The sequence below is a fragment of the Tachyglossus aculeatus genome, chromosome 23 (assembly GCF_015852505.1).
Source record: "Tachyglossus aculeatus isolate mTacAcu1 chromosome 23, mTacAcu1.pri, whole genome shotgun sequence".
NCBI classification, from domain to species: domain Eukaryota; kingdom Metazoa; phylum Chordata; class Mammalia; order Monotremata; family Tachyglossidae; genus Tachyglossus; species Tachyglossus aculeatus.
Genome location: NC_052088.1, coordinates 28241176 through 28265334, shown reverse-complemented (window position 1 = coordinate 28265334; position 24159 = coordinate 28241176). Strand labels below are relative to the sequence as shown.

General features: G+C 46.4%; 1 protein-coding gene across 1 annotated transcript in view; it reads left to right on the top strand.

Annotated features, from left to right (window-relative positions):
* The window catches only part of ELL2 (elongation factor for RNA polymerase II 2), a 96246-nt gene that overhangs the window by 10530 nt on the left and 61557 nt on the right, over window positions 1-24159 (top strand). The window contains 2 exon segments of the mRNA XM_038765567.1: window positions 3527-3672; window positions 3756-4053. Coding sequence (XP_038621495.1) covers window positions 3527-3672; window positions 3756-4053 — 444 coding nt within the window.

The window sequence follows — 24159 nt, the reverse complement described above, 5'->3', positions numbered from 1 at the left end:
AGACGAACAACAACAGGTAACAATAAAAATCCTCGCCTCTCCTTCCCCATTTGCACTCCTCAGGTGGGGTAAGGGCAAGAAGGTGGCAGTTGGCCAGGCCTGGCCTGGCCTGGACATTAATAATGATAAGGAGCGGGGCTCATTGGAAAAAGCACGGACTTGGGAGTCAGAGGTCGTGGGTTCTAATCCCCGCTCTGCCACATGTCTGCTGTGTGACCTTGGGCGAGTCACTTCACTTCTCTGAGCCTCAGTGACCTTGTCTGTCAAATGGGGATGAAGACTGTGAGCCCCGTAGTATGTTTGGTTTTGTTCTCTGTCTCCCCCTTTTAGACTGTGAGCCCACTGTTGGGTAGGGACTGTCTCTATATATTGCCAATTTGTACTTCCCAAGTGCTTAGTACAGTGCTCTGCACATAGTAAGCGCTCAATAAATACGACTGATGATGGTGACCTGATCAACTTGTATCCTCCCCAGCGCTTAGAACAGTGCTTTGCACTTAGTAAGCGCTTAACAAATACCATCATTAATAACAGTGCTAAGCGCTTAGTAGTGCTCTGCACACAGTAAGCACTCAATAAATACGATTGAATGAATGAAAGAATGAATAATAATGGTATTTGTCAAGCGCTTACTATGTGCCGAGCACTGTTCTAAGCGCTGGGGTAGATACAAGGTAATCGGGGTGTCCCACGTGGGGCTCACAGTCTTCATCGAAGTCTCAGAAAGCAGCGTGGTTCAGTGGAAAGAGCAGGGGCTTTGGAGTCAGAGGTCATGGGTTCAAATCCCGGCTCCGCCAACTGTCAGCTGTGTGACTTTGGGCAAGTCACTTAACTTCTCTGTGCCTCAGTTACCTCATCTGTAAAATGGGGATTAAAACTGTGAGCCCCCCGTGGGACAACCTGATCACCTTGTACCTTCCCCAGCGCTTAGAACAGTGCTTTGCACAGAGTAAGCACTTAACAAATACCATCATTATTCATCCCCATTTGACAGATGAGGCGACTGAGGCCCGGAGAAGTGAAATGACTCGCCCAAGGTCCTACGGCTGAGATTCCAAGCAGCGAGCCCCGCACTCCGGCTCTGGAGACTGAGCCCCCTCCTTCCTCTCCCCCTACTCCCCCTCCCCATCCCCCCCCCCGCCTTACCTCCTTCCCCTCCCCACAGCACCCATATACATGTATATATGTTTGTAAGTATTTATTACTCTATTTATTTTATTTGTACGTAGTTATTCTATTTATTTTATTTTGTTAATATGTTTCGTTTTGTTGTCTGTCTCCCCCTTCTAGACAGTGAGCCCGCTGTTGGGTAGGGACTGTCTCTATATGTTGCCAACTTGTATTTCCCAACCGCCTAGTACAGTGCTCTGCATACAGTAAGCGCTCAATAAATACGATTGAATGAATGAACTTGTGCTTCCCAAGCGCTTAGTACAGTGCTCTGCACACAGTAAGCGCTGAATAAATACGATTGAATGAATGAATGAATGAACTTGTACTTCCCAAGCGCTTAATACAGTGCTCTGCACACAGTAAGCGCTCAATATGATTAAATGAATGAATGTATACGAGTGAATGAATGAATGAATACGAGTGAATGAATGAATGAACTTGTATTTCCCAAGCACTTAGCACAGTGCTCTGCACACAGTAAGCGCTCAATAAATACGACTGACTGACTGACAGAATGAATACGAGTGAATGAATGAATGAACTTGTACTTCCCAAGCGCTTAGTACAGTGCTCTGCACACCGTAAGCGCTCAATAAATACGAATGACTGAATGAATGAATACGACTGAATGAATTAATGAACTTGTATTTCCCAAGCGCTAAGTACAGTGCTGTGCACACAGTAAGCGCTCAATAAATATGATTGAATGAATGAATACACACGAGTGAACGAATGAGTGAACTTGTACTTCCCAGGCGCTTAGCACAGTGCTGTGCACACAGTAAACGCTCAATAAATACGACTGACTGACTGAATGAATACGAGTGAATGAATGAATGAACTTGTACTTCCCAGGCGCTTAGTACAGTGCTGTGCACACAGTAAGCGCTCAATAAATACAACTGACTGACTGACTGACTGACTGACTGAATGAATAAATACGAGTGAATGAATGAATGAATGAATTTGTACTTCCCAGGCGCTTAGTACAGTGCTGTGCACACAGTAAGCGCTCAATAAATACGACTGACTGACTGAATGAATGAATGAATACGAGGGAATGAATGAATGAACTTGTACTTCCCAGGCGCTTAGTACAGTGCTGTGCACACAGTAAGTGCTCAATAAATACGACTGACTGAATGAATGAATGAATACGAGTGAATGAATGAATGAACTTGTATTTCCCAAGCGCTAAGTACGGTGCTCTGCACACAGTAAGCGCTCAATAAATACGACTGACTGACTGAATGAATGAACACGAGTGAATGAATGAATGAACTTGTACTTCCCAAGCGCTTGGTACAGTGCTCTGCACACAGTAAGTGCTCAATAAATACGACTGACTGACTGACTGAATGAATGAATGAATACGAGTGAATGAATGAATGAACTTGTACTTCCCAAGCGCTTAGTACAGTGCTCTGCACACAGTAAGTGCTCAATAAATACGACTGACTGACTGACTGAATGAATGAATACGAGTGAATGAATGAATGAACTTGTACTTCCCAGGCGCTTAGTACAGTGCTGTGCACACAGTAAGTGCTCAATAAATACGACTGACTGACTGAATGAATGAATGAATACGAGTGAATGAATGAATGAACTTGTATTTCCCAAGTGCTAAGTACAGTGCTGTGCACACAGTAAGCACTCAATAAATATGATTGAATGAATGAATACACACGAGTGAACGAATGAACTTGTACTTCCCAGGCGCTTAGTACAGTGCTGTGCACACAGTAAGTGCTCAATAAATACGATTGAATGAATGAATGAATACGAGTGAATGAATGAATGAACGAACTTGTACTTCCCAGGCGCTTAGTACAGTGCTGTGCACACAGTAAGAGCTCAATAAATACGACTGACTGAATGAATGAATGAATGAATACGAGTGAATGAATGAATGAACTTGTATTTCCCAAGTGCTAAGTACAGTGCTCTGCACACAGTAAGCCCTCAATAAATACGATTGAATGAACGAATGAATGAACTTGTACTTCCCAAGCGCTTAGTACAGTGCTCTGCACACAGTAAGCGCTCAATAAATAAGATTGATTGATTGATTAATACAGTGCTCTGCACGCAGTAAGCGCTCAATAAATACGATTGAATGAATGAATAAATACGAGTGAACGAATGAATGAACCCGTACTTCCCAAGCGCTTAGTACAGCGCTGCGCCCCCAGTAAGCGCTCAATAAATACGGTTGAACGAATGAATGAATGAATGAAAAAGACGGTTAAGCCCGCCAACCAATCGGAAGACGAGGCCCCGGCGGCGCCAGCCAATGGCGGCCGAAGGGCCGTCTCGTCGCCGTGACGTCAGAAGCAGCTCGCGTCACTAGCACGTCATCGGGGGCTGTTGGCGTCCCCGGCCCGAAGCGAAACTGAAGCGAGCCGGGAGCTCCGCCCCCTGCCCCCTCCCGAGGCCGGGGGTAGCCAATGGGGAAGGGCGGCCCCGGGAGCCGGCCAATGAGGGAGCGGCGGGGGCGTGAGGGGGCGGGGCCGGGCGGCGGAGGCGGCGGCGTTGGCGGCGGTTCGGCGGCGGTTCGGCGGCGTCCCGGTGTATGACAGGGCGGGAGGCGCGGGATGGCCGCAGCGGGGACGGCCGCCGCCGCGGGGGCCGGGACGGGGCCCCTGTGAGATGGCGGGGTACGGGGGAGCGGGGGCCGCGGGGGCCGCGGGGGCCGCGGGGGCCGGCCTGCGGGAGGAGCGGCGCTACGGCCTGTCGTGCGGGCCGTCGGGAGGGCCGTCGGGCGGGCCCCCGGGAGGGCCCCCGGCCGGGCCCCCGGCCCACGAACGGCTCACCGTGCTGCACGTCAAGATGACCGAGACGGCCTTCCGCGCGCTGGAGACCTATCAGAGCCGCAAGGTGGGTCCCTCGCTCGCTCGCTCGCTCGCTCGGTCGGTGGGGGAGCGGGGGCGCGGGGCCGGCGCCGGGCACCCCTCCCCCCCCCCCCACCCCCCCTCCGGTCCGTGCCCCGCACACACACCGCCACTCAGTCCGCAGGCAGCCCTCCCCACTTTGGTCACACACACACACGCACACTCCCTCCCCTCTTCAGGCTCTCTCTCTCTCACACACACACACACACACAAAATACTCTTCCTCCCCCTTCAGTCTCTCTCTCTCTCACACACACACACAAACAACACTCTTCCTCCCCCGTCTCACACACTCCCTTCCCCCTTCAGTTTCGCGCACACACACACAACACTCCCCTCCCCCTTCAGTTTCACACACACAACACACTCCCCCCAGTTTCACGCACACACACCACTCCTTTCCCCCTTCATTTTCACACACACAACACACTCCCTTTCCCCCTCAGTTTCACACACACTCACACACTCACTCCCTTCCCCCTTCAGTTTCACACACACACACACACACACACACACAACACTCCCCTCCCCCTTCAGTTTCACACACACAACACACTCCCCCCCAGTTTCACGCACACACACCACTCCTTTCCCCCTTCATTTTCACACACACAACACACTCCCTTCCCCCCTCAGTTTCACACACACTCACACACTCACTCCCTTCCCCCTTCAGTTTCACACACACACACACACACACACACAACACTCCCCTCCCCCTTCAGTTTCACACACACAACACACTCCCCCCCAGTTTCACGCACACACACCACTCCTTTCCCCCTTCATTTTCACACACACAACACACTCCCTTCCCCCCTCAGTTTCACACACACTCACACACTCACTCCCTTCCGCCTTCAGTTTCACACACACATACATTTCACACACACATACACACAAGACACACTCCCTTCCCCCTCAGTTTCACACACACACACACACACACACACACACACAGCACACTCCCTTCCCCCTTCAGTTTCACACACACAAAAAGCACATTCCCTTCCCCCCTCAGTTTCACACACACACAGCACACACTCCTTTCCCCCTTAAGTTTCACACACAAACACATTCCCTTCCCCCCTTCAATCTCTCTCTCTCTCTCTCTCTCTCTCTCTCACACACACACACACACACACACACACACACACACACACACACATATACATATTCTCTCCCCATCACACACATCCCTCAGTCTCTCACAGAGTGTCTCTCTCTCTCTCTCTCTCTCTCTCTCACACACACACACACACACACACACACACACACACACACACACACACACCCACCAGTCACAATGTGTTCCTCCCACCACAATCCCAGGGTGTCTCCCTCCCCCCACCCCCCATGGTGTGGTCCATACACATCAGGCACAGCATCTCTCACACGCATCGCAGCCACACAGTTTCTCATACACACACATAAACTGTCATGGTGTCTCTCCACGTACACCACAGCCAGAGTTTCTCTCACACACACACAAACATTGTGTCTCCCTCACACGCACCCACCACAGCCAGTGTATCATTCATTCAGTCGTATCTATTGAGTGCTTACGATGTGCACAGCAGTGTACCAAGCGCTTGGGAAAGTACAATACAACAATGAACGGTGGCATTCCCTGCCCACAACGAGTCTCCGGGCTCTGCCTCTCTCACACACCGCAGCCATTGTGTGTCTCTCGTACACACACCTAGTGTGCCCCTCTCTCTCTCTCTCCTCTCATACACACACACACCACACAGCCACAGTGTGTGTCACACACTACAGCCATTGTGTGTCTCACATCACAGCTACACTGTATGTGTCTCCCACACCACAACCACAGTGTGTCTCTCGCACACCACTGCCACAATGTGTCTCTCGCACACCACTGCCACAGTATGTGTGTGTCTCGCACACCACTGCCACAGTGTGTGTGTATGTGTGTGTCTCTCGCACACCACTGCCACAGTGTGTGTGTGTCTCGCACACCACAGCCACAGTGTGTGTCTCTCGCACACCACAGCCACAGTGTGTGTGTGTCTCGCACACCACAGCCACAGTGTGTGTCTCTCGCACACCACAGGCACAGTGTGTGTGTCTCACACACACACCCCACAGTGTCACTCACATAGAGACACTTCGCAGTCATAGGGTGACTCTCACACTCATACATAGCACAGCCACAGTGACTCACACACATACCACAGCCACAGTGTTGCGCACGCACACACTACAGCCTCAGAGGGTACCCCCCCCTCACACACACACACACACACACACACACACACACACACAGAGGCAGAGAATGCATCTCTCCCACACACCCCAGCCGTCCGAGCCGCAGGTTGCGTGTCTCGCACGCGCAGCAGAGTGTGTCTCTCAAAGTGTCACAACGCGATGCCGGCCCAACACGGACCTGCGCAGGGCCCCCAGCACACACACACACACACACACACACACACACGCACACAAAAGAGTTGCGGTGGCGCCGGGCTTTTGGGTCCCCGGAGCCGTCGCCGCCCCGCCCCGCCTTGGGGCCCCTGGGACCAGGTTCATTCATTCATTCATTCAATCGCATTTATTATTAATCAATCAATCAATCAATCGTATTTATTGAGCGCTTACTATGTGCAGAGCACTGTACTAAGCGCTTAATGATAATGATGGCATTTATGAAGCGCTTCCTATGTGCAAAGCACCGTTCTAAGCACTGAGGAGGTTCCAAGGTGATCAGGTTGCCCCACGGGGGGCTCACGGTCCTAATCCCCATTTTACAGATGAGGTACTGAAGTGACTTGCCCAGAGTCACACTGCTGACAATCGGCGGAGCCGGGGTTTGAACCCATGACCAGTTTATTCTAGACTGGACTGGACCGTTTATTCTAGATTATCTAGGTGCTCTAGATTTATTCTAGACCGTGAGCCCGCTGTTGGGTAGGGACCGTCTCTATATGTTGCCGACTTGTACTTCCCAAGCGCGTAGTACAGTGCTCTGCACACAGTAAGCGCTCAATAAATACGATTGAATGAATGAAGGAAGTGAGCGGTTACTGTGTGCAGAGCAGTGCACTGCAGTGCCAAGCCTCCCCCGGCCCCAGGGCCTCACCCAATCCATCCAGCCAGCTGTCAATCAATCAATCAATCAATCAATCAATCAATCGTATTTATTGAGCGCTTACTATGTGCAGAGCACTGTACTAAGCGCTTGGGAAGTACAAATTGGCAACACAGAGAGACAGTCCCTACCCAACAGTGGGCTCACAGTCTAAAAGGGGGAGACAGAGAACAGAACCAAACATACCAACAAAATAAAATAAATAGGATAGAAATGTACAAGTAAAACAAATAAATAAATAAATAAATAGAGTAATAAATATGTACAACCATATATACATATATACAGGTATCCAACCTGTATGTCCAGCCATCGATAATGAGGCGGGGGGCTCCCCGCGACGACCCCCGACCCCCTGCCCGCCTTCTTTCCTTCCTTCCCTCCCTCCTTCCCTCCCTCCCTCCCTCCATCCTTCTTTCCTTCCTTCCTTCCCCCCCAAAGGTGCCCGGAGCCTCCTCCCCCCCCTCCCCCCCCCACCGCAACTGTTGTTGGGCCTTGTCCGCCCCTTTCAAGAGGACTTGAAAGGCTCCTTTATTGGAAGTGTGTGCGGATTGAAGGTTGCATCGGGGAATAATAATAATCATAGTGATGGCATTTGTTAAGCGCTTACAATGTGCAAAGCACTGTTCTAAGCGCCGGGGAGGATACAGGGTGATCAGGTGTCCCACGTGGGCTCACAGCCTTACACCCCCCCCCCCCCCCCATTTTACTGATGCAGAGAAGCGAAGTGACTTGCCCCAAGTCACACAGCTGACCAGTGGCGGAGCCGGGATTTGAACCCATGACCTCTGACTCCCAAGCCGGTGCTCTTTCCTCTGAGCCACGCTGCTTCCTTCCTTCATTCAGTCAGTCGTATTTATTCAGCGCTTACTGTGTGCAGAGCACTGTGCTAAGCGCTTGGCCATCGACCCCCGGCCCACCTTATCCCCCGGGCCTGGAATGCCCCCAATCCCTCTGCCCATCCGCCAAGCTAGCTCTCTTCCTCCCTTCAAGGCCCTGCTGAGAGCTCACCTCCTCCAGGAGGCCTTCCCAGACTGAGCCCCTTCCTTCCTCTCCCCCTCATCCCCCTCGTCCCCCTCTCCATCCCCCCATCTTACCTCCTTCCCTTCCCCACAACACCTGTATATATGTATATATGTTTGTACATATTTATTACTCTACTTATTTATTTTACTTGTACATATCTATTCTATTTATTCTATTTTGTTAGTATGTTGGGTTTTGTTCTCTGTCTCCCCCTTTTAGACTGTGAGCCCACTGTTGGGTAGGGACTGTCTCTATATATTGCCAATTTGTACTTCCCAAGCGCCTAGTATAGTGCTCTGCACATAGTAAGCGCTCAATAAATACGATTGATGATGATGATGAAGTACAAGTTGGCAACCCGTAGAGACGGTCCCTACCCAACAGTGGGCTCACAGTCTAGAGGTTGGGGTGGCCGGCTGCAATTGGCCGTGGAAATGTGTCCCTGGCCCCTTCCTCCCCCCACCCCGTCTGTCAGTCTGTCTGTCTGTCCATCCATCCCTCCGGCCGTCCCCATCTATTCATTATTCATGGATACTGGTGCCAGACGGCAGGCTTCAGGCCGGCCAGGGGGAAACCTCTTACTCCCCCCCATAATAATAATAATAATGGCATTTATTAAGCTCATACTATGTGCAAACCTGTTCTAAGCGCTGGGGAGGTTACAAGGTGATCAGGTTGTCCCACAGAGGGCGCACAGCCTTCATCCCCATTTTACAGATGAGAGAACTGAGGCCCAGGGAAGTGAAGGGACTGGTCCAAAGTCACACAGCTGACAAGTACTTCCCAAGCGCTTGGTACAGTGCTCTGCCCACAGTAACTGCTCAATAAATACGATTGATTGAAGTGGCGGAGCCGGGATTTGAACCCATGACCCGTAACTCCAAAGCCCGGGCCCTTCCCACTGAGCCACGCTGCATTTCTGGCCCCTCCTGGACCCTTTTAAAGGAAAAGGACTTCTTGGACTCCAGACCGTTCCGACCGTGTGGAGCTCTCTCTGCCCCCCACCCCCTTCCACCCTCTTAAATTAGTCATTTCTCCGCATTTCACTCCAAATACATATTCACTGGGCGTTGGAATCTCTCCGTCTCTTCCAAGGTGTCCACCCGAATCCAACCTCCCCGCGTTCAAATGGGATGTAGTTTCGATGCCTTAGGAACTGGGTGGTAGAAGAAAAACGAAGGTCGTTTAGTGGTGTATTTGAATAGAACTTATCAGCCCACTGTGGTATAACTTAATTTGTTTCCTAGAGCGACATAAGATTCTAAATCTTACCTGTGTTAAGATTCTAAATCTTCTTATTTCTCAAATCACTTTTTTTTTCATTTGAGAAGGCATCCTGCCCAAATGAACTGTTCCGGTACTTTTTGCCTAGAAAAAAAGAGGCAGCACCCCCTTTCTCAATGTAATTTTTTCAAACGGTTTGGTTTTTAGGCAAATGCACAGATTAAAGTCTGTCAGCAAAAATTATAATTTAGAGCAAGTTAGCTTTAAGGGTAGTTTTCCAGTCGGTTTAAAACATTTTGTCATACCTGTAAATAGTAAATACCTTTGCACATAGTAAGCGCTTAACAAATGCCATCATCATTATTATTATATAAACCTGAAAATAGTTAAGGATTTTCACAACCGGTATTATCAACCCAACATGTTGGAACAGATTATTTGGGTACTCTGCAGACTACAGCGGAGCTGCTTTCTTTAGTGCAGGTCACTATTTCCCGGGTGAGCAGGTGGTTTAAGAAAAATAATAAAATCATCTACCGTCTGGATTTCAGAAGAACGAATGTCCATTTTCTGTAGTCTTGAGGGGTATTATATGTAATTCCATTAGTTTTTTTTTTAGTTTGCAACTGCTTGAAATGTTCCCGAACCATTACATATTAGCTCAACAACTTGTTCTTTAACTTAGAATAATTTTGCTATTTCAGAGAAATGTCAGTTACCGAGTTGAAATTCTAGATGCAGTCTATTTGAATTCAGTGGCCCGATGATCTTTTGAAAGCGTCTTGCAGGGAGCCTCAGTGTTTTGTGACTAACACGTTTTAAAAATAGCAATATGCTCACCTACATACTTAATTTATAGTATTGACATTTAAAGTCCTTTTTTATCCATAGAGGACCCGAAGGTATTGTGATATAAGTACCCTCCGTTCTCCCCTAATGCATGTTTTCACCGTGCCGTTTTGGCTAGAAAATTGTCGGGGAATTAGGGAACTTTTTGTCTCACGGCTAGAGCCTGTTTGGATACAGTGCACTGCGGTGACAGAAGGAAAAGCTTTTGTGCAAAAGAGTTTTCCTTTATGTGGAGTTTTGTTGGGGGGTGGGGGAAGCCTCACCACTTTATAGGAGAACTGGACGTACAGTTCTGTTAAGCACAGTGGCCCCTTTGTTTTCTTCCTATCTGCAATTTATTGTACTGTCTGTCTCCCCTCCTAGATAGCAGTCTTTTGAGAGCAGAGATCCTGTCCCCTCTCAACTGTTCAGGACACTGCTCTGCATAGACAACTACTCAATAAATGCTATTGATTGTTTATATACATTAAGGTTAAGAAAATCGATCCCTTAAAATTCTACCTGTTGGTAATTCCTTTTCCAGGAGTTCCTCTACAGTTTAGATTTTTTTTCCAAAGTATTGTGTGGGTTTTGTGGGGGTTTTTTTCTGTTTTTTTTTAAATTACCTCATGTAAGACTAAATATTGCTTTTCTATTTCTTCCCCCCTCCATCCACATTAACGTATTCTCTTTAGTTTCTCCTCAGTTTTCAAGCCAATCATTCATATTTACTGAACACTTCTGGCATGCAGAGCACTGTACTAAGCGCTAGGGAAAATACAAAATAACATAGTTGGCAGATGGTTCCCTACTCACAACAAACTCACATTATTCCTTTGCCAATGTGATCTAAGTATAATTAATGGTTTTACTAGGTTTGTGGTGTATGTAAGGTGTACATCCCCAGACACTTTATAAGAGCAAATAAAGTTAAACTTTAGTTTGAGTCTTTTTCAGTTGTACTCTCCCAGGTTCATTCATTCATTCAGTCATACTTATTGAGCGCTTACTGTGTGCAGAGCACTGTACTAAGTGCTTGGAAAGTACAATTCAGCAACAGATAGAGACAATCCCTACCCAACAGTGGGCTCACGGTTTAACAGTGCTCTGCACATGGGCAGTGCTCAATAAACATTATTGATTGATGATCTCATATTGCGGAAAGTAGACGTGAAAAGGTTTTTGAGATTGTGATAGATTGCTCCCGGGGTCAGTTTATGGTGAGGTGGGGAGGGGATAAAAAACAGGCCAGGAATTCTGGCACCAAAAAAAATGAGGGAGAAGCAAGGTGCGAGAAAGATTGGGAAATGATCCAAGAGAAAATTTAATGGCAGTAGAGAGAAGTGAAACTAGAGCAAGATCCTTGCAAGCTAATCATTCACATGCTGCTTTATCTGAAAATTTATGAGCAACCCTCTCAGAGCTTGTAAAAGCCAAATTTGTCATCCAAGCCAGGAGACATGAAAAAAAGGCATGAGTATGAAGTGAGAGGAATCGATGTGCAGCGTCCAAGATTTACCGTGCAGAAAGGCTCAGGAACCTAAATCTGACATGGATGCTGGCTCACTCCAACTGAAGGACGGCAATGATGTCCTCAAAAGGGGGATACCTTAAACATTGTGACTACCTTGAAAATAATAATAATAGTGATGGTATTTGTTAAGCGCTTTCTAAGTGCAGAGCAGTGTTCTAAGCGCTGGGGGGGTTACAAGGTAATCAGGTTATCCCACGTGGGGCTCACATTCTTAATCCCCGTTTTACAGATGAGGGAACTGAGACCCAGAAAAGTCAAGTGATTGCCCAAAGTCACACAGCTGACAGTTGGCGGAGCCGGAATTTGAACCCATGACCTCTGACTCCAAAGCCCGTGCTCTTTCCACTGAGCCACGTTGCTTTTCATGAATAGTTAGTTTTAAAAATCTCGGTGCACTTGCTGCCCTACACTTAAATTTGGCACTTCTGAGAAAGATAAGGATCAAAACTCTCCACAAGATTAATGGAAAACATCTTGTACAGCCGAGAGTGATCGACCCTGCTTACCTTGAAGGCCAGTTGATGGCTAGATTGGCACAACCAAAGAGCAGAAAGTGAAGACATTATCCAAATAATTTTGATCCAGAAATCGATTTTTGCGTGATATTTTTGATTCGGTCGTTCTCTGTGGGAATTGTTAAATTTGCAGGAAGAACAAATTCAAGAAGTTTCACCTTCAGCCAGCCTTCTATCTGTTCCTCGCTTTCGACTTTCCCCACCTCTATTCTTTCTCTCGTGCTGTACCTCTGTCATGGAACTTCCGACTCATATCAGACAACCCACAGTTCTCATTTTCAAAATCCTCCTGAAGATCCCACTTCATCCAACATACTTTCCACAACTAATAGCCCAACACCCTGAGCCATAGCATCCCTTCAGTTTTTATGAACTTATCTGCATCCTCCATAGCACTCAGTTTTATGTGTCTGCTTTATTTTTGGCATCTTCAGTTGTAAATATTTTCATTTGTTATAAACTCCTGGTGGTTAGGGAACGGGCCCCTTTGTTATTTTTTAATTCCCAAGCACCTCAGTAGATGGGTGCTCAATAAATCCCATCTGCTATTAGTAGAAGTAATTTCATTTGTTCCCAGGGAAAAATAGGTAGCTACCTTGGAATGCAGACATGTAGCCTGCATTTTATTAACATCTAAAGTTTACTCTTCTTGTGTGGAATATATCATCCATGGGAGCAAAGCTATTCTAGAATCTTAGTTCGTACCTTGCAAAGGCCTGAGGAGAAACTAGCAGTAACCAGTTAGGAGTCAGTCAGGTCACGATTATATATTTGCGATATTTTCTTCAAGTCTCAATTGGAGCATCAAGTTTGTTTTAGGAATCCTGATGGAAGTTAAGGGGGTTGATGGTATTTTCAAGCGTTGTGGAAGTAAATTAGGATATGAATTTAGGACTTTGCTGTATCTTGTAGTAGCCATCTTGCTTCCAATCTTGGTGAGAGTTTTTGTGGGGTTTTTTTGTTTTGGTTTGGTTTTCTTGTGGAAGCTGTTGAGGATGAGAGAGACACAGAGATAAAGTATTGAGGTTTTTAGCTGGTTGGATTTTTCCATTTCATGGCTTTTTTACGCCTTTCAGTCAATCAGTTGTCATTTACTGTTGAGCGCTTCCTCTGTGCAGAGCACTGTACTATGCAGTTGAGAGAGTACAGTTGAGAAGCAGCGTGGCTCAGTGGAAAGAGCCCAGACCTGGTTTCTAATCCCGGCTCTGCCACTTGACTGCTGTGTGACCTTGGGCAAGTCATTTAAATCATCTGTGCCTCAGTTTCCTCATCTCAGTCAGTCTTATATGTTGAGTGCTTACTGGGCACAGAGCACTACAGTAAGCGTTTGGGTACAATATGAGTCATTACTCATGTTCCCTGCCTGTAAATTGGGAATCCACTACCTGTTCTCCCTCCTGCTTGGACTGAACCCCGTGTGGAACAGGGACTGTGTCCAACGCAGTGATTTTGCATCTGCCCCAATGCTTTAGAACAGTGCTTGCCACATAGTAAGCGCCTTACAAATATCATACAGTAGAATTAGTGGAAGTGACCCTTGCTTTCAAGGAGTTTGCAGCCTAGCCTGGAGTGACAGACACTAAAATAAATTGCAGATAGGAGGAAACGATAGATTTTTTTCAGAGATTACAGTTCAGCGGACTCATCTAACTAGATTTTAAGAAGGAAAGCAGTGCCATAGCGGCTTCTGCACTAATAATTAGTGTAACTTTGAAATAACCCTTCTGTACAGAGACAATTAGTTCCATCTGGAAGGTGCCATTTCTAAATACCAACAATTAAATAGTAGAACGCCTTAGGATCAGTGTTTTCCCTTCCTGCCTAAATCTATCTTTGTTTTTCTGGATGCCTTATTCCCCTTTGTTTTGACCATTTCCTTTTGTAGAGTAAAAAAAAACCTCGCTTTTCTAAAGTGTGCATAGGGCTTTTCTTATACATAAAATTAAAATTGATAATGGGCAGTTATCCACACTTTGTTCACTGCCTTACTGAGATAACCTGCCAGAAAACTTTGCTGGGCAAACAATGGACCTTATTCATTGGGTGGAGTCTGACTTGTCGAAGAGAATTTGACAACCACAGAAAATCTTGACAAGAACCAATCTGTCAGCAGCTTAACCTTTCTCCAAAATCTCTCTGAGACACTTTGGAACTCAGCTTTATGAATGTTTATCTGAAACTGGAATCTTGCCAGACCTTAAGGTAAAATGAGATCTGGGCCATTGACAGCTTATTCATTTCCTCAGGTGTTCCCAGCAGTGTGGCAGAAGTGTGTGATGATACGTGTTTATCACTTCATAAAAGCATAGAAATAGGAGCCACAATAAAAGCTATCCTCTGACTAGTATGCTTGTTCCCTGTCTCTCTCCCCTGCCAACTCCCACCACCCACTTCCAACACACTTCTCAGCTCCCCTTTCTCCATTCCACTCCCCCAAACAGCAGAATTCCCCAGACATCGTGAGGATTTTGCGAGATGAAGAAAGTTTCCCTCTTCTCCTCTTTCTCCACTCAAGACACTAGCCTGCTGAGCCCCAAGAGGGGTTTGGTTGGACCAGAGGTCAGGCTTGCTAAGTAGCACGTTGCCCGGGGCAGGTTTTTATAAAGGACTTGGGAGAGTCTGAATTTTGTAGTGCCCAACTATTATTTCTTCATCATCGCCAGCATTTATTTAGTGCCTTCTGCGGGCAGAATATTGTGCTCAGAGGCACTTGGGGAGCATACAGTAAAAGCGTTTTACTTGAATGATTGTGGCAGAACCATTTATTTTTAAAACAAGGAAATATAGATCACATTTTTTTTTCAGGTGCAGAGGATAACTAGTCATTACTCTGAGAAACAAGAGCCAGGTTTTTTGTTGGTTTTTTTTTTGGCTTTTTCGTACCCAAACTTTGGCAATCTTTTCAAAGACAAAGGGGCTTACAAGCTAATGGTAACATCCTGATGGACAGCTAGCAGTATTTGGTATAATTGTCCAGCACCCTGAAAATGAAATCTGTGTTCTAAACTATTCAATCAAAGCTAGATGTTTAGTTATGATTACTAACAGGTGCGTGATATCTTTGTACATGTTGTTCTCGGCTTCATTTCTGTCAGCTTTTTATGCTTTTAACATAGCTCCCGCACTTTTTAGCAAAGCTCACTTGTCACTTCTAACCATAAATCCACTACCTAATTGGTTTAATCCCTGAGAACAGAGCTGCCCTTACATTCATCAAGAGTAGACAGATGTGAGATGTAAACTTGTTTTACATTTATAAACCCAGAGTGGTTGACTCTTTAAAGAGAGAGAGAGAGATTTCAGGAGTACCGTGCTTCAGTGCTGCAAATAAAAAGGATGATTCAGGGTAAATCAAACTGCTGAGCTTGCGATTACTGTCCAGAGAAGAGCTTTTCTTCTGTATTGTTGACTGCTTAAGTCATTTCAAATCCTAACATTAGAAACAGCCAGAATCTCTCCGCATTGCCTTCCCAGTCATTGCTATTTAGCAAGACACTTCATCTAGTCGGGGTTTGAATCCTTTTCCTCCCTTCTCTCCCCCATCCCCACTCACACACCCCTTTATGTCTACAGTTCTGTTTTGTAGTTCACTGTCTTCTCTGTCGCAGCACTGGCTGCTAGCACCCCACTTAAGCCCAGAAGTTAATTATATTGTTTTTTAACAGTTCAGGCTGCTAAACAAAATCAGCCACGCTTTAATAACGGCCGACCTGAGTGTCTGCAGATCTCCAGAGGAGACCCAGAGTGCTCCCAGATTTGTTTGATCCATCGGGCAAAATGACCCCTTCTCTCAATGGGAGGGGAGCCTTCTGAACACGTCTCTGAAGAAATGATATTTTTGGATTATCTGCGGATCCTAATTACTTATCGTAGATAATTGAGAATGGGCTGAATGTAATTCTTCCCCCTTTCCTTGGCGAGGGGGGGGAAACCCTTCATGGCCTGAAGAATCATTGTCCTCGCTGGCAGTGGGAGAAGGCAGAGCAACCCTGTCTACGTTCAGCTTCTGAGTAGGTCCAGGCATTCTCCCTTTACCTATGTATCAAGCTCTTACTTTGTGCAGAGCACGGGACTAAGCGTTTGGGTGAAAATTGGGAGAAATATTCCCTATCCATGGATGACAGCATTTTTTAGGGATTGTGATTTTTGCGGAGAACGATCTGTAACGAACGGTTAGATCTCTTCTATCTACCTGGTGTTGGAGAGCATCTAAACTTTATGGTTGCAAGTTCCTCGAGGTCAGGGATCACTTCTGATTACTGTGGTGTGCACTACCTTCTGACTGCTCAGTACGGAACTGTGTACACAGTAAGCCCTCGATTAATAACCATTGAGTGATCATAGTATAAGTATTGATTGTTTCATTTCAGAATTGTTGAGTAGCCAAGCCACCCCTCTAACTTTTCATTTTACTCTGTGTACTTGTTCTTGTGTTTTGTGCTGGTTTGGTGTTTTATTGTTTCATTCCTCCTCATGTGGCTTTCTCCAGTCCCTTCCCACACTTAATATTCTTAGATTGTGAGCCCCCTTGAAAGACAGGGGCTGTGTCTAATTCCTACATGGCCTGGTGGACAGAGCACAGGCCTGAGAGTTAGAAGACTGCTGTGTGACCTTGGGCAAGTCACTTAACTTCTTTTTGTCTCAGTTACCTCATCTGTAAAATGGGGATCAAGACTGTGAGCCCCACATGGGACGGGACTGCATCCAGCCATGATAACCTTGTATCTATCCCGGTACTTAAGTGCTAAATAAATACCATCATTGTCATCATTATTATTATTCTCCAACCAATAATACAGACCTGCACACAGAGCTTACCCGCTCTGTTGTATTGGACTCTCCCAAGTGCTTAGTACAGTGCTCTGCTCGCAAGAAGTGCTCAAGAAATGCCATTGATTTGTTGACATTAATAAATACTACTGCTACAACAACTACTCAGAAGATGCTCAAATAAAACTAAGGCAGACTTAATATCACTTTCTTTAAAAACACTAAAAAAACAAGACTTGCGTGCCACTGCCTCTGAGGCCTCAATAGGAAATCCAATGTGCGTTTTCCCTGCTAGTAGCCTTCGTGAGTGGGGAAAGTTTTGTGAAGTTTGAGCTGTTTTGCACTCACTGTGCTGTAGGGAAGCAAGGTGGTTTTGCTGTTTTTCAGTCTAGTTTTTACCCATCAAGATGAGAAGGGGGAGGCATGGTATGGATGTTTATTTTTGAAAACATGGGTTATTGGTGTTCACTTGAGATAATGTGGGTTTTGGGTTTTTTTTTTTTAAATGTCCAATTGGGAACATCCAGTCGGGTGGTGTCATTAAAGTATTTGCTCCTCTTGACCCCCAGAACCTTAGCACATATTACACTGACATTAACCGGATGGATAAACAGTGAGGAAACATTGTTACTGCTTTTCTTCCATTGGAAAAAAAAAATGACAGAAATCTGAACTTGCCTGCCTGCATTTGAATTTGATGCTTTCTTTAAAGTCGTGGGAGGGCAAAAGGGTTAGCTTGAATATTGGACTGCTAGGACCTCTGGCAGTATCATCTTCGACCCGGACAACTCTAATATTGCGTAAATGCCATTGGATCTACCTGAAGTTGAGTAAAATAGCGAAGCGTGAAGTAACTACCTGAAGCAGGAACAGTTTGCATTTAGGCAGAGGAGTGTCCCTCACTCTGTCTAAACTTCAGTTCTGCTTCTTGACTGGTTGTGACCAGATCGGCATCTTCCTTATGGTTCAAATGATGCTGAATTAAATCCTGCAGAGTCACTTTATCTCCACAAGTACTTCTTGCAGCAAATATTTAGTTATATTAAAAGGTCGGAAAGCACCCAAGCTCAACTCTTTCATTCCCTTCATAACTTCTCTAGGGGACTCTGCGTTGTTTAAAAAGATGGCAGACCTTACTTGGCCAGTCAACCTTTTATTATCTTAGATTGGACCCTGTTTTTTCTTTCATAACTAGTGAACTTCAGCCTTATTAGAGTAGGTTTAGGTTAGTGGCTGATAACTTTGTTTAACAAGAAGTTCTGTGCCTAAGACATTGGTTGTGATGTGGAGTCTTGGTTCAGCTACCCAAAATAGTAAGTCTAGCAAAAGGGAAGAGTTTTGACAAAGCTTGAGCTGTAAAAAGAAGGCGTAGAGACTGTAAGCTCGTTGTGGGTGGGGAATGTGTCAGTTTTATTGTTATAATGTACTCTCCCAATTGCTTAGTGCAGTGCTCTGCACACAGTAAGCGCTCAATAAATATGATTGATTGAGGGGAACTGCCGCCTCCCATTGTGGTGGTGGTGGAGGTGTTTTAATGTGTTCGTGAGCTGCAGCACAGCAATCAAGATAAGGTAACATTTAAAATATTAGGCCTACTGGTCTGAAATACCCTTAGTCCTTAAATATTTGAGTTTTTTGTGTACCGTTAGCTTTAGGTGGTAACTGTTGACCTTTTGTTGTGTGTGGTACAGTTGACCATATAGTGTGAAGATGAGATTTGCCTCCATAAGCGTTTTTGAGAGAGACCCTTTACACACTTGTGTATTTTGTCAGTGAACATTCAGTACACCTTTCCATTGGGGTGAGCGTTTCTCAGTGGAACACCAGTTCAGTGTGAAGAGTATGTCTTACTGCCAGCTTTGGTTGTTTTTGCAGCTGGTGGCAATGGTTTGCACTGCACCATCCGCACTGTCTCGCCCGGCAGTCCCCTGTGCCCAGCAGCAGGCATCACAAGACCGTTCGTCTAGGGCACGGACGCAGTCCGTGGTCACAGAATCAACCCCAGACACCACTGTTCCTTCACTCAGGCAGTGAGCCATCATTGAGTATCAGCTGTGTGCCTTTGGACAAGTCACTTAACTTCTCTGTGCCTGTTACCTCATCTGTAAAATAGTGATTAAGACTGTGAGCCCCACGCGGGACATCCCGATTACCTTATATCTACCCAGTGCCTAGAACGGTGTTTGGCACATAGTACGTGCGTAACAGATACCATCATTATTATTATTATAAGCTCAATGGGCCAAGGAATGTGTCTACATACTCTGTTGTGTGTACTTTTCCCGAGTGCTTAGTACAGTACTCTGCACACAGGAAGCGCCCAATAAAGTCCATCAATCGCTTGTGCGTTTCTGTAGAGCAGTACCGTGCCCTGCACACAGTTAAGCGCTAGATAAATACTATTGATTAATTGAACGATTACTCAGATTGGCTTAAAAGGGGCAGGGATGGGGAGAGGGCCTTTTTTCCACTTCGTTGCAAAAACCAGATGTCTAGTGCCCACCACACAACTAGACAGAACAGAGCCAGAAAATAGCAGGGGTGTCAGAACAGGGCGTGTTCAAGCAAGGGCAAGTTATTTCAAGGAGGAGTCCAGCGTCACCAAATCTGTTGGGTGTGTTGGACGGTCTGATCCCAGCTGTTGCCCGACTGCAAACCACTCCCCTGTCGGCTATCCCTTTGACGAGGAAAGATTTCCCCCAAACAAGGGTTATCCAGCTCCTGCCTCATTAAGCCGTCCAACCTCATGAGGCCCCTCAGCATTGCCCACTGCTTCAGGGGATGCCATGCTTTCTGGATAACGATTAATTCATAACTTCAGTCTGTGCTAAGCGCTTACTAGGTGCCCAGCATTGTTCTTAGCGCTGGGGTGGGTACCAGTTTATTGGGTTGGACACCATCCCTGTCCCACCTGGGGCTCACAGTCTGGGTAGGAGAGGTCACATCATCTCATCATCATTCAGTGCCTCCCCCTGATCAGAAGGGGTGGCCAGCCTGGAAGTGACATCTGTTGATGGGGTTGAAACGGGGTGACAAAAGTTCAAAACTCACAGTTGGTACCCTATCGGTTAGGAGGAGGGTAAGGGTTGGGAAATCATACTTCTTCAGAAGCCCCCATTTTGGGGTAGGGCTTGTGTCTCGAAAAATGGGGGAGATCGCTTATAGTGTTCAGTGAAATCCCAACTAGGAACACCCAGGAAAGAAACTTGTGAACAAGGGATTTGAGGAGCAGAGGTTTCTTTTATTCCTCCAATAGGCTTTCCCTGATTGATCCTTACTTCCCTGATCAGGTGATCCCATTAGCCACCTCTGGCACTTGGCCTATACCAATTTTGATGTTTTATTATTTCATTTTCCTTTTATTGTCTCTGTTTTCCTTCTCGGTCTCGTAATATGCTGTCTGTATCTACCTGCCTTTCCCCTATTAGATTTTAAGCTCTCCAAGGGCAGGGATTGTGCCCTCTATTGTAGGCTCCCGCAACATGGTTTAGTGGATAGAGCACGGGCCCGTGAGTCAGAAGGACCTGGGTTCTAATCCTGGCTCTGCCATTTTTTCTACTGTGTGACTTTGGGCAAGTCACTTAACTTCTCTGTGCCTCAGTTACCTCATCGGTAAATTGGGGGCTAACACTGTGAGCTCCGCCTGCGACAACATGATAACCTTGTATTTACCCCAGTTCTTAGAACAGTGCTTGGGCACTTAGTAAACGCTTAACAAATACCATCATTATTATTTAGTAATTTTGTAGTGGATAGAGCGTGGTCCTGGGAGTCAGAAGGACCTAGCTCGAATCCCAGCTCCGCCACTTGTCTGCTGTGTGACCTTGGCCAAGTCACTTCACTTCTCTGGACCTCAGTTCCCTCATCCATAAAATGGGGGTTAAGACTGTGAGCCCCATGTGGGACAGGGTCTATGTCCAACCCAGTTTTCATCTCTTTCGCCCCCCCCACCCCCAACAATGCTTACTATAGTGCCTGGCATATGGCAAGTGCTTAACACTATTATTATCATCAATCGTATTTATCGTCAATCGTATTTATTGAGCGCTTACTGTGTGCAGAGCACTGTACTAAGCACTTGGGAAGTACAAGTTGGCAACATGTAGAGACAGTCCCTACCCAACAGTGGGCTCACAGTCTAAAAGGGAACAAAACCAAACATACTAACAAAATGAAATAAATAGAATAGATATGTAAATAAATAGAATAGATATGTTATTATTCTTCTTCTTATTAATAATGTTGTTAATCTGCTTTGCAAGCAAATACTGATGATGATGACCTCCCACATCCCCAGTGAGCCCTATCCCACCCCAGGCCCATGGGAAGATGGCCCAGGTGGAGAGTGGTTTTTTTGTTTTTGTTTTTGTTTTGTTTGTACTGACCTGGAGATTACCTTGGGCCTGAGATCCACGGGGGTTCATCCAGGTCAGTCTGGAAGCCCAGCTCTGGGGAGGAGAAACCAACGCAGTGGTGAACACTGAGTCAGAGGGGTGCACGCCCTGCCTGATCTGGGGGATCCCGTGCCTTGTCCCCACTCGCTTGATGCCAAGGATGATGATGATGATGATTCATCCATGCTACCTTAACTGGCCTTGCCGCAAAGAACCACTTTGCAGCAAGGCAGGAGAATGACTCCTTGACTTGGACCTCCGTAGAGCAGCAGGGGGAAACTTAAAGAACTCTGCTGAGTGGCTCAGTCTGCCTGAGCATTGGCCAACATGGCTTTCCCTCTCGACTGTAAGCTCCCTATGGGCAGGAAACGTGTCTACCAACTCTTTTATATTGTACTTTCCCAAGCATTCAGTATAGTGCTCCACACATAGGAAGAGCTCAATAAATAGAACTGATTGATTCCCAGTGTCCTGCCAGGCCAGTTTAATGCCAGAGGACTGGACGGAATGGACTCAGTGGGAGAAAGTCATCTTCTCTTGGGTTATGAGGATGGGAAGGGTCCCAAGAAGGCATCTAGTCCACTCTGTCCTAGCCCTTGGCCGAGGCCCCAACATAGGAGGTCAGTCAGTGGTATTTATTGAGCCTTTACTTGGGAGTTTCAGTGCAGCGGAGTCAGTAGACAAGTTTGCTGCCCATAAGGAGCTTACAGTCTAGAGGGAAAAACCTGCTTTGTCACTAGTTTCCCCTTCCCACCTCAATCAAAAGCCTGATTTCTCCCCCTGGCATTGCATATCCTCGGGCTATTGGGAACGAGCCCCCAGGGGAACGTGCTGGCACTCTTCCTCAGCCACGTGGAGCAGAAAGAAATTGGCTAAACAGTCTGGAAATCTTTTCCAGGAAAGATCCCAAGGCTCTCCCTGGCACCTAGTCGAGCGTTCGCCTTCAGCAGCCTCATTGCTGTACAGTTGGTCCATGGCAGGGATGCTCACCAACTGCTCACCCTTCTGCATTCTTGCCGTCTTTGATTTCTCCATGCATATCTAAGCGTGACCCTGAGCAGGGGAGTCCTTAGAGGAATGGTAATGTTCCTAGCCTTAAGTTAGTGATTGCGGAGGCCAACCCATGGGTTATTACACAAAAATCAATCAATCAATACTTGTTCCTGGCCCCCAAGGAATTTACAGTGCAGCTGAGGGAGGACACATCCTTAGAAGGATGCCGTGGATCAAGAGTAAAAGCAAGATTAAAATGTGACAATCAAAAACATCAGCAGTAAGATATTTAAGATATTAATAATACTACCTTATTATCTCGCTGCTCCTGGGGATGGTGGGGAGAGAGATAATTTTTTAAAAATTATTTATTTCATGGTATTTGTTAAGCGCTTACTCTGTGCCAGGCACAGAGAACTGGGGTAGATACAAGGTCATCAGGTTGGAGACAGTCCATGTGCCCTGTGGGGCTCACAGTCTCAGTGCCCATTTTACAGAAGAGGTAGCTGAGGCCTAGAGAAGGTAAGTGACTTGCCCAAGATCACACAGCAGACAAGTGGTGGAGCTGGGATTAGAACTCAGGACCTTCTGATTCCCAGGCTTTATCCACTAGGCCATGCTGCTTCTCATACTTTATCCCAGGTATCAGACAGCTGCCTTCATCCTGAAATTCCCAGGGCATGACAACAGGAGCTCCAAAGTTAGACCTGTGGGTGTCTAAGGAAATTTCTCCTGATATCTGCCCTAAATTCCTTTAAAAGAACACATGCCTGGTTTTGCAGCAGTCCAAAACATATGCCTGGTTTTGCAGTTCATGGCCAATAAACTGTCCCTTCATATATGTAAAGACTGCTGGTCAGTCCAGTTCCTTTAAACTTTTCTCTTGGAGGCCATTATCAAAATCTTCAATTAACAGAGTTTTTCTCCTCTGGAGTCTCCAGATTAATCAGTGGTATTTATTGAGCGCTTACTATGTGCCGAGCAGTGTACTAAGCACTTGGGAGAATACAACAGAATTAGGCCTCCAGGAGGCCTTCCCAGACTGAACCCCCTTTTTCCTCTCCTCCCCACATCCTACCTCCTTCCCCTCCCCACAGCACTATTCTTGTACATATTTCCTATTCTATTTATTTTGTTAATGATGTGCATCTAGCTTTAATTCTTTTTGTTCTGACAGATTTTGACACCTGTCGACATGTTTTGTTGTCTGTCTCCCCCTTCTCGACTGTGAGCCCATTTTTGGGTAGGGACCGTCTCTATATGCTGCCGACTTGTACTTCCCAAGCGCTTAGTAACAGTGTTCTGCATACAGTAAGCGCTCAGTAAATACGATTGAATGAATGAGTGAATAGTAGACGTGTTTCCTGCCCTTAACGAGCTTACAGTCTACAGAGGGAGGCGCAGAGGGAGATACCGATTTTAAGTTGCGGGTCTCAAAGCAAAATCTAGAAACTGGTAAAGATTTGACTATTCTCTGAGAGATGGGGGAAAAATGTGGTCACTTGGCAAATTAAGGACCGTCACTGGAGGAGGCACTATTTCCAAACGCCAATCAACACAGATCATTTTTTTTCCGGACAGAAGGCAACTAAGAACCCGAAAGAGCACAAACAGTGCCTTTGCTGAGTCAGGCCCCTTGGTTGGGTCAGGCCAGTGGCTCGTCGACAGCAGTATTCTGTCTCCAGCCATGGCACTGAGA